We start from the raw sequence: 11,379 nt of genomic DNA, 5'->3' as shown, positions 1-11,379 counted from the left end.
CATCCCTGTCCTCAGGTACTACATCTCCAGGTAGGGATCCTTAGGGAGAGAAAGATGTCTCTGTAGTGCTTCCTTTTGATGTATAATAGGCTTGGCCTAAGGGGTGAGCTCAGAGGAGCTTCCAGAGGCTCTTTCAGGGTCTCTCAACCTGAATGTGTGCTGGCTGTGTCAGGAAAGGTACTCCTCAACTGATCCCTGATATATTAAGGGGGAGGCTAAGAGCAAGGGATATAGGGCTAAGAATGGGCTAGGAGTAGAGGGCTTTGGAATATTACCTGGGGAGAGAGATGACGTTCACATCAGTTTCCAGCTCTGGTGGCTTTGCTTATTTCCCCAGCCTCTTATACCCACGGTCCTCTGAGTATTTACATTGGTGGGGGTCAGAGGAAAAGAATAGGTTTGGGGGGCACAAGAAACACTGCTATAAATAGCTCAGGTACCAAGAGTTTGGAAAGCAGATTAGTGTCTAAGAGATTACTAGCTAAAAGATTAGTAGGCTATTCCTGCTGGGACAGTAAGGTAGAAGGTTCATTCTGGTGATGTTAAAGGCAAGGGAGTTTGAGAAGGGGAACTATAGGGTTTGGACCTTGTGAGGCCTTGAACCTGAGAACTGGGATCAAAGTTGAAGCACTGTGGGAAATAGAAATAGGAAGGCTCAAAGTATAGGCCCTTGTGTTTCTGAAAGAACTTGTTCCAGGCTATATTAAAGCCAAATGTATGGGGGGAAATTACCTTTTCCTCAGCCTCCACACTTGGGGACTTTGGACTCTTAAAGTCCATGTTTAGGGGCAGCGCCTGTGGCTCAGTGAGTAGGGCGCCGGCCCCATATGCCGAGGGTGGCGGGTTCAAACCCAGCCCCGGCCAAACTACAACCAAAAAATAGCCGGGCGTTGTGGCGGGCGCCTGTAGTTCCAGCTACTCGGGAGGCTGAGGCAAGACAATCACGTAAGCCCAAGAGTTAGAGGTTGCTGTGAGCCGTGTGACGCCACAGCACTCTACCAAGGGCGGTACAGTGAGACTCTGTCTCTACAAAAAAAAAAAAAAAAAAAAAAAGTCCATGTTTAGAAATCCTGATTATCCTAGCTTATGTGCTCAATGGGAGTCAATCTCCTGTTAGTAGTGTGGGTACTTACACAGCAGGATGGGGAGGAGCTGTGTGTGCACATGTCTGTGAGCCTTGAACTTCTTTTCTTGTTGAAGAGGAAGATAACATAGGATTCCTGACCCAGGAATAGGTTCTGGCAGGACATTGAAGGTGGAGGGAATAGGCAGTATCACCCCCACCTAAGGTAACTTCCCCCCACCCAGGCCCCAGCTCTTGACTCTCTTCAGTCTCTGAAGCTAAGTCCATGCTCTAAGCAGCTTCTCTTGCCTCATATGACCATTTACGGAATTAGAGATATTTTTGTCCCTACAGCTGCCAGGATCCTTACAATGGCAATAACAAAGTAATCTTCCTTTCTTGACTGTCCTTCCCACAGAGCCCAGGCTCAGGCTTCAGGGGCATGGAGAAGGTAGAGACAGAATCTCCAGGCTCTGGAGCTCTAGCACCCTGACCCCTTCCACTTCCCCTTAGAACTACTGGTCATTAGTATTTATCTATAGACACAACCCTCAACCCTGAGATGAGGTGTCCATTCCTCAGAGGATAGCAATGGCTGTGAGTCAGAGGAATGGGTGGGGCCTTCCCTAACTCTTGCTCCTTACTGAAGGCCTTGGACAGTGATCCTGTATTCCCTTTGCATAGTTAACTGTCAGCCCCTGCCATTCTTGGGCAATATGTGCCTCAGAGCCTTGTTTAGTTGCTACAACTCCCTCCTTCTCAGGAGTTACCAGGTAGAATGAAAAACCAAGACTCTGTAGGGACCATAGTGGGATAGAAACTAATGTTGGATATATAAGAAAGAGTAATCTACATGTCAAGAATATTGTCTGTGGAGAAGGTGAAAAGCTGGAATGAATCTATTTTGGACTAGTCTTTAGCCCATTTTTGTCTTCAGACCCACACTTGGGGCTCCTGTCTCCCTTTCAGCTTCTTTATTTATTTTTTTTGTTTGTTTGTTTTTTTAGACAGAGTCTCACCATGTTGCCCTCAGTAGAGCGCTGTGGCATCACAGCTCCCAGCAACCTCAAACTCTTGGGCTCAAGCTATTCTCCTGCCCCAGCCTCCCAAGTAGCTGGGACCACAGGCGCCCACCACAATGCCTGGCTATTTGTTGCAGTTGTCATTGCTGTCCAGTTGGCCCAGGCCAGCTTTGAACCCATCAGCCTCAGTGTATGTGGCTAGTTCTGCCATAACCACTGTGCTACAGGCGCCAAGCCCCCTTTTAGGTTCTTACTTATCCCCCCATCTATTCACGTCTATGGGCCTCTTAGTAGGAAGAAAATAGATCTACTAGGTCTTTAATTCATTATTTAATTATTATTAAATTCATTATTATGATTGAACTTCTTCAGAAGTGTGTGCGTTTTTTTACTTTACAAATAATAAAATGCACAAATATTAGGTGCAGTTCATTATTCATTATTCATTAATTTTTACCTACTGTGGCAAGCTGAATAATGGGCCCTAAAGATGTCAGTTCTTAATTGTTGGAACTTATGAATGTTACCTTATATGCAATAGGGACTTTGCAGATGTAATTAAATTGAGGATCTTGAAATTGGGAGATAATTTTGGATTATCCAGGTAGCCCTTAAATTGTAATCACTAGTCTCTTTATCAGAGAGACAGAGAGAGATTTAACTATAAAGATAGAAGGCAATATGAGGACTAAAGCAAGAGGATCTTTTGGTGGTTTTGAAGATAGAGGAAGGGGCCACCAGCCAAGGAATGCAAAGAATTCAGCTCTAAAAGCTCAGAAAAGGGGAAGAAATGGATTCTGTCCCATAGTTTTCTCATAGTCACAGGTGGCTGTTGTAAGGCAGGCAGGACCCTGCTGATATCTTGGTTTTGGCCCATCAATACTGATTTTGGACTTCTGACCTCCAGAACTGTAAGAGCATAAATATTTATTGCTTTAAGCCACCAAGTCTGTGGTAATTTGTTACAATGTCCATAGTAAGCTAATACACTTGTGTAAATACACATGTAACTACCAAACAGATCAAGACATAGAACATTTCCATTTCCCAAGAAAATTTTCGTATACCCCTTTCTAGTTAGTAGTTTCCCCAAGAGAACTATCACCATAGTTTTAGTGTGACCAGGAACACTTGTATGTTACAAGGATGCAACATTAAGAAGGCAAAAGAACGCATCTTTAATTATGGAGTATATGGCCCCTATAATTGGTAAGAAAAATATTTTCAGGTCCTTACCCACCCTCCTTCTGTAGTTCCCAATGATATTCCCAACTAAGCCTTCCAGTTAGGAAGTGATGATCATATTTCTGCATGAGGAAAGGATAGGTTATTCAGTAAGGAGTTGTAGCAGATAGAATTGCTTACCAACTCAATAGTCATCTCCCTCTTCCTTCTTGTGAGTAGAATATCCCAGTCTTAAAGCTCCTCCACGTGGTTCTGTGCTCCTCTCTGTCCCGCACAGTCATTTTATCCCCCTTGCCAGTGATCAGTTTATTTACAGGCATGATGAAATTCAGGCCACTGAGATGTGAGGGCAGGTATGCTGGGGAGATTCTGGAAAAAGTTTCCTGAATGATAAAAATAAACACGCAGGAAGAGAGGCCTTCTTGTTCTACCATTGAATATTGCCACATTTGGATGCAGTGCTTGAATTGCAACAGCCACCTTGTGACCATGAACATTGCTAAACAACATGCTGAAGGTTACAAATAAGAAAGATGGAAAGAATCAGGATTTTTTTCATGATATTGTTGAATTACCAAATTAGCTACCTCCAAAACCACACTCTCCTGGACTTATATGCAAAACAATACATTTGCGGGTGGCGCCTGTGGCTCAGTCGGTAGGGTGCCGGCCCCATATACTGAGGGTGGCGGGTTCAAACCCGGCCAAACTGCAACCAAAAGATAGCCGGGTGTTGTGGCCGGCGCCTGTGGTCCCAGCTACTCGGGAGGCTGAGGCAAGAGAATCGCTTAAGCCCAGGAGTTGGAGGTTGCTGTGAGCTGTGTGAGGCCATGGCACTCTACCGAGGGGGCCATAAAGTGAGACTCTGTCTCTACAAAAAAAACAAAACAAAACAATACATTTGCTTTTTTTTTTAAAAAAGTCAGCTGAGTTGAAATTTTCTGTTACTGTAACTGAAAGCATACTAACAGATTCAAATGGGATGTGGACAAAGGCAGCTCAACAGGGGCGGATGGAAAGGAGATGGATGGATGGAACAGCAGAAACAGAGACTTCCTGTGCTGTCCTAGGTGCTGGATAAAGTGATCCTGGTCTCTACTCTAAGGTTGTTAACAGCCTTGCTCGTTTAGAAAGACCAAAGGGGGACACTACAGAAAAGACATATAAAGTTCACTTGGGTACAATTATATAGAGCCAGTCACTTTCCCATGATTTTATTAGTAAGTTTGGATAGCCAGGGTTTCAGATAACTGCTCCTTTCCATCAAGGTTGAGTAATAATCTTGCTCTACTTACTCTCAGCTGGTGACCTAATTTTTTCACTGCATAAAGAAAACCCAAGCGGTTGGGGAAAAACCTCCCACACCCTCCAAATACGCCTATGTTTGAATTCCTAATAATGACGATGAGGACATCATGCTGGCTTTTTTTTTTTTTTTTTTTTGGGCAGGGCTGAGTTTGAACCGGCCACCTCCAGCATATGCGGCAGGCACCCTACTCCTTTGCCACCTCACCACGCTGGCTTTTTTACATGCATTGCCCCATTTTTTTCTCACAACAATTTAGGTGCTTGTATCCTCACTCTACATATAAGGAAATGGATGCTCAGGAAGACTTACCCATTTTCACATAGTTGGTGGATGATTAAGCCAGAGTTCAACCCTAGATCTAACTCCAAAGCCTGCATTCCCCCCCACTATATTACTTACCTTCTCTCTCCCATTCCTTTCCTTCTTTTCTCCCTTCTTCCTTCTTCCCTACCTTCTTACTTTCCTTCCTTTCCTATTGGTGCAGGAAGACAAAGCCCAACCGAGATAAAGAACACCCAAAGGCCATGTTTATAAGAGGAAGGGCTTTATTTACTGGCTGGGTGCTTTTGGCATAGAAGAATTCCAAATGGCCGCACTCCCCCACTGGCTTGGTCTTTCTCTTTTCATTGACAGTCAGAAAGTTCCAACCCACAGGTACCCTTTTCATTGGCCAGTTTGAATTAAGTGGGAGATGCTATTCCAGCCCCTACAGAACTACAGGATTTCATGGAACTTGGAAATTTCCAAGTTCCAGGAAATTAAGTTTACAAATTTTCAAGAGCTGAGTCACCATGGAGAGGACCCCGCAGGTGTATCCTTGTGATCTCCTTGAGAAGACCTGTTCTCCTAGACCTCATCCTTCTCAGGTATCCTCTCTCACTACTAGTTCAGAGAAAGAACTTAGAAACCATACCTTTTCCCCTTTTCCTTCTTTAGTCTCCAAGGAAATGGCAAATGTTGTGGAGAATCTGTCATTAAGACATTTAAGAATAAAAAAAAAAAAAAAGACATTTAAGAATATTAGATGTAAGGGGTTAGAGAAGACTGGAACAAACTGGAGGAGTAGGGCAATGGAAGGACATCAGCTATAATGGCATCCATCCATCTTATTTATCTCTGTCAGGGGAAAGAAGACAATAAACCTTTTCTGCATACTACAAGCAAGTGGATGTGTCCTATAGCAAACAACACATATAGGCTTAAATTATAGATGTGGGAACTAATAAATTCAATAAATTATAACTGAGTCATTCATTCAATAAATACTTTTGAACACTTGCTATGTACAAGGTACCTGTTTTCTTAATTTTGAATTGAGAGCCTTTTTTTGGACATCAGGGCATATAATTTGAAAGAAAATATCTAGAATATATGTTATGATAATTTTACCTGGAAGACTGTGGGAAAGACAGAGGTAAAACAAGGTACATTGTCCTGAAGGAGCTCTGGGTCTGGTGTGGGGGTACAGAATCAGGAGGAGATAGAAAAGATCACAAATGACTATTTTTCTGGGCAGCTTGTGGTATGTGCCATAATCTCTGTAGAAATCAAATGGAATAATAATATGAGAGAGGAAGAGATAAATTTTGATTAGAGAGATATCTGTATGTTGGAGTCTCTTGGTCATTAGAATTATTAATAAATTCTAAGTCATAGTTGAAATCTTGACAGTGACTGTTCTCAGAGAGAGGAGGAGGGTGAAGGAGAGATGGTGGAAAGGAAAGGAGCGGAGGGGAGGGAAGGTAAGAGATGCCTTGGGATAAGGCTCAATGTTTGGGGGAATGAGGACAAAAAGGAGACAGGGAAGGAGTCAGGAAAAACATCCAGAGGAATAGAGGAAACAGAGTAATGTTATAGACACTAAGGTGTAGAAGAGTTTCACAGAAGAAAGTTTGTCTGATTTGTTGGGGTGAAGCTAGCACAAGCTAAGTCTACTGGTTAGGGAAGGTTGGGAGAGGAGGCCTTTTCCTGAAGTAGCCACTGGATGGCAGTGGTAGCAGCAGCTGCAGCTGCAGCCGTGTCCAAGAACAAGTAGAAACCTTGCAGAGTTAAACCAGCCCAAAGCAGTAAGGAGCAGAAAGCTGGCTCAGGCTGGGGCTTCTCTAGTATAGTGCTTCCCCTGGAGTGCGTACCAAACCTCAAATCACACTTGTCTTCCTCTGAAGAGGCCATGTTTATCCCTGGGAGTAAAGTAATAATAATACAAAATACCTTATAGATTGTGCAGCATTTTATGATTTCAAAGTGTTTCCACACTTATTATCAGTACTATGTGCTAACCGATTGTGCTACTGGAGTTCCATTTCCACAACTATTAATCAAGTCAATATTCAGGAAATCCTAAAAGGTTGGTATCATCACTCCCATTTCACTGGTGAGGAAATCATATTACAAAGAGGTGCCCAGGATCACATAACTAAGAAGAATAAGGGTTTGAACTCAAATCTATTGAGCTTCAAAAACCTGGGCCTTTGGGCAGCGCCTGTGGCTCAAAGGAGGAGGGCACCGGCCCCATATGCGGGAGGTGGTGGGTTCAAACCCAGTCCTGGCTAAAAACTGCAAGAAAAAAAACAAACAAAACCTGGGCCTTTTATGCAATATCACAGTATCAGCTGTCCAACACTCAGGTTACAACTGATTCAACTGCTACCTGTTATCTCACCTCCTATCCTGTGACAGGGAAAAGATCTCCAGATTTTCCCCCATCCATGTTTCTGGGCTTTCCAAGAGATCTAGGCTGTCCTTTTACTCCCAAAGTCCAGCTGGGTAATACTCTCAGGACAGGAGGACCAGGTATACAGTCCCCATTGCTTCTCAGCTCCGTTCAGAGTAGATTCTACTCCAGCCTGCTCAACCCTCCTCAAAGTCTCTGCTACCTCAGCTTCAGAGTCCTCTAGACCCAGAGTTTGCCTCTAGTACCTAGGACATTTATACCCCAAACCAGAGCTGTTGACAATTGAAAGCCTAGTTCCGTGGTACTAGACTCTAAAACAAACATCTAGGCTTGTTCTTTGTATCTTCTTCATTATTCAGACCAGGAGGTCTGGGAATGATTGAGTGAGATGAGGGGGCTGTGTAGGAAAGGGTAGGTCCTATAAAGGAAACTCATTAGCTAGTTTCCTTAGGGAAGCATGAACTGCCTCTTGGTCATCTCTTACATGTGTAACAGACAACTCAAAATTTACAGGCTGAAAAATGAACTCCTAATCTTTCCCCAAATCTGCTGCTCTCACAGCCAGCCTTATCTCTGTCAATAGTGATTCCTTCTAGTTGCTCAGGCCAGAGATTTTGGAGTCATTTTTGACTTCTCTCTCACACCCCACATCAATGAATCTTGCTGTTTCTATTTTCAGAATCTATCCAAAATTTGACTCCTCCTTAACATCTCCAACACTGTTGTCCAACCTATCACCATCTCTGTTGGCAATAGTCTCTTTCTTGGTCTTCCCCCTGTATACCCAACTCTGCATTCTATTCTCAACATAGAGCTGGCCAGTGAGTCTTCTAAAATGTAAACCAGATCTTGACACTTCCTTCCTCTAAACCCTCAATGTCTTCCCAGTCACTGAAAGTAAAAGCCTAAGAGTCCTTACATTGACCTTCAAGGACCTTCATGACCTTGTCCCTGTCAAACTTTCTGACCTCATCTTCTACTCTTTCCCTTCCTCACAGTACTTGGTCTTTATTCAAAATACCTGGTATTTATTTAAAATAGTAACTGTTTCTCTATTCCCCCTTTCCTTCCCTCTCTATTCGCCTTCCTTCTTTTATTTTCCTCTATAACAATGTCACAATCCATGTGTTTTACTTATTAATTTTATTATCCCCAGTAGCATGTAAGGACCATTAGGGTGGGATTTTTTGTCTATTTTGTTCACTCCTAGTGAACTACCAGTGCCCAGAACTGGACTAAGCACATACGTGTATTAGGTTCTCAGTAAATATTTGTTTCTTTCTTGGATCATGGGCAGTGGCTTAGAGAGGCAAGTAAGCATAGCAATTAAGTCATGGATGCTAGAGCCTGTCACAAACGAGGGTCTGCCTAGGGTTCAAATCTTGATTCAACCACTTTGCCATTTTGATTGGCAAAATACTTCAACTCTCTGTACCTTTGTTTTTTCGTCAGTAGAGACAATAATAGTACCTACTTCATAGAGAGCCTATGAGATTATAAATAAGAATAAAGAACTAGTGTAGAACAGTGCCTGGCGCATAATAAGTGCTATATAACCATTTGTTATAATTAAATGCATATGGAGTTAAGATTTGTATCAGTAGTTGGATTTTGAAAAATCTTTCAATGTGTTGTCTTGCACTTGCCTGTGTTATAATTCATTTCCCATGTGTCTGCTCACTTACACGGACTTGTATGATCTTTCTGCAATTTATTTATCTCCAGCGGCCTGGCTCTTCATCTGTAAACTTGGATGTTTCCTTGTGTGCTCCCTCTAATAGTCATTTTGAAGCTAGCAAACAATAATCTCTCCCTGGGCTCATTTCCCAATCTGTACGGTAAATGGGTTGGACTAGATAACCTTACAGGGCCCTTCCAGCTTTTACAATCTCCCAGATGGGTGGAGGGACAGGCCTCACCCTCAACTCCACCTCCTCAGATATGCCCTCCAGCTGCCAAGGGGACAGGTGACAGAGTCAGCTGGGCTCAGCTTCCAGGGGACCAGGTAGGAGACATGCTAAGAGTCTTGAATAAGGGTGGCAATGGGACTCCTATGCTTAGCCAGTCAGGGGGGAGGTCTCAGAGTTCAGTGTAGTCTGGAGACACTGGTACGAGGGCAAAAGAAGAGGTGAATGAAGGCAATGTCAGTGAAGATGACCGTCTTCTCAGGTACACAGTTGTGATGAGGAGTTAGGAAACAATTTGGGTCTGGGCATCTTCCTACTTTGGATCGTGTTAGTAGGTCTCTATCTCCTCAGCTAGCTAAGCTGTGAAAGACAGAGTCAGCTGCAGAATGAACAAACCTCAAACTCTCCTAAGCCCTAGAACTGCCTACTGCCCACCACTCTTGGCTGGACCAAGGGGCTGGACCAAGAGAGGTTGGGTAGGGACTGGGCTGGCTTGAGTGAACCTGGACATACTCCTCTCAGCTCTCCCTAGAGCTACAACCACTGCTCTCCCTGCTCTCTGCTTTTTTTTTTTTTTTTTGGCCCCACATCAGGGCTGGGGAGCCAGGGAAACCCAGCCACCTTTACGTCTGCCCTCTCCCTCCCTAGGTGGGCCATGGCCAGTGCAGAGTCATTGCTGTTGACATCCCCAGGCCCCAGCCCAGGTCCTGGCCACAGTGAAGTAGAGCTGGACTGCTGGTTTAACGAGGATTTCAAGTTCATCCTGCTGCCTGTGAGCTATACAATTGTCTTCGTGTTGGGTCTGGGACTCAATGCCCTGACCCTCTGGCTCTTTCTCTTTCGGCTCAGACCCTGGAATGCAATGGCCACCTATATGTTCCACTTAGCATTGTCAGATACTTTGTATGTGCTGTCATTGCCCACCCTCATCTATTACTATGCTGCCCGCAACCACTGGCCCTTTGGCACTGGATTCTGCAAGTTTGTCCGCTTTCTCTTCTATTGGAACCTTTACTGCAGTGTCCTTTTCCTCACCTGCATCAGTGTGCACCGCTACCTGGGCATCTGCCACCCACTGTGGGCACTACGCTGGGGCCGTTCTGGCCATGCAAGCCTTCTCTGCCTGACAGTTTGGTTGGTTGTAGCCAGCTGCCTCGTGCCCAACCTGTTCTTTGTCACAACCAGCACCAAAGGGGCCACTATCCTATGCCATGACACCACTCGACCTGAGGAGTTTGACCACTATGTGCATTTCAGCTCGGCAGTCATGGGGCTGCTCTTTGGGGTGCCCTGCATGATCACCCTTGTCTGCTATGGGCTCATGGCCTGGCGCCTGTATCGGCCTTTACCAGGTGCTGCCCAGTCATCTTCTCGTCTCCGTTCTCTCCGTACCATCGCGATAGTGCTGACTGTTTTTGCCGTCTGCTTCGTGCCTTTCCACATTACTCGCACCATTTATTACCTGGCTAGATTGTTGGAAGCTGACTGCTGGGTGCTGAACATTGTCAATGTCGTCTATAAAGTGACTCGCCCCCTGGCCAGTGCCAACAGCTGCCTAGATCCTGTGCTCTACTTGCTCACTGGGGACAAGTATCGACGTCAGCTCAAACAGCTCTGCAGAAGAGGCAGGACCCAGCCTCTCACAGCTGCCTCCTCCTTGGCGCTGGTGTCCTTGCCTGAGGACAGCAGCTGTAGATGGGCAGCCACATGCCTGGACAGTAGCTGCCGTCACCCTAGGGCAGATAGGTTGCAACGCTGAAAGCTGGGAAGTGAGGGAAAAAGGGGTGAGTGCAGGGCAGAGGTAAGGGAACAGTAGTGATACTTGATAAGGTTCTTCCTCCTCTCTTCTAGGCTCTGGAGAGAAGCCCTCAGCCTGAGGAGTTGGGGGAGGCAGGGAAACTATGTGTGAAACTGTGTCTCCCCTTTCATAAACCATTCAGCTGCCCTCTCTTTTTCAGTCAAAGGCATAGCAGTCACTCCTCTGCCTCTATTTCTTTTTCTTTGTTTCTGTCCCTTCCTGGGGCCATTGATCCTGTTTCTCGATCCTGCAAGACTTCTTGGAAGTCTTCCCCAGTCTGCTTTCCTGTTTAATTCCCCCACACCCTCATATAACATGCATTTCTGCACTAGGGACAGAGCATTCAACTGGATGGGTGGAGAAGGTGGAGTAATTCCAGGATTGACCTGATTTATCTGATGGTGATAATCAGAATCAGAAA

At 44.9% G+C, this 11,379-nt stretch overlaps 1 protein-coding gene across 1 annotated transcript; it reads left to right on the top strand.

Annotated features, from left to right (window-relative positions):
• Positions 1–9,779: 9,779 nt before the first annotated feature.
• P2RY4 (pyrimidinergic receptor P2Y4) lies at positions 9,780–10,965 on the top strand. Its single transcript, XM_053580934.1, has one exon. It carries the CDS (start codon positions 9,816–9,818, stop codon positions 10,917–10,919), a length of 1,104 nt encoding a protein of 367 aa, XP_053436909.1. The 5' UTR covers positions 9,780–9,815; the 3' UTR covers positions 10,920–10,965.
• Positions 10,966–11,379: the final 414 nt, after the last annotated feature.

Source organism: Nycticebus coucang, chromosome X (genome assembly GCF_027406575.1).
Source record: "Nycticebus coucang isolate mNycCou1 chromosome X, mNycCou1.pri, whole genome shotgun sequence".
In the NCBI taxonomy this organism is placed as follows: Eukaryota; Metazoa; Chordata; class Mammalia; order Primates; family Lorisidae; genus Nycticebus; species Nycticebus coucang.
The sequence above is the reverse complement of the archived record's forward strand: the minus strand, read 5'-3'. Positions and strand labels throughout refer to the sequence as shown.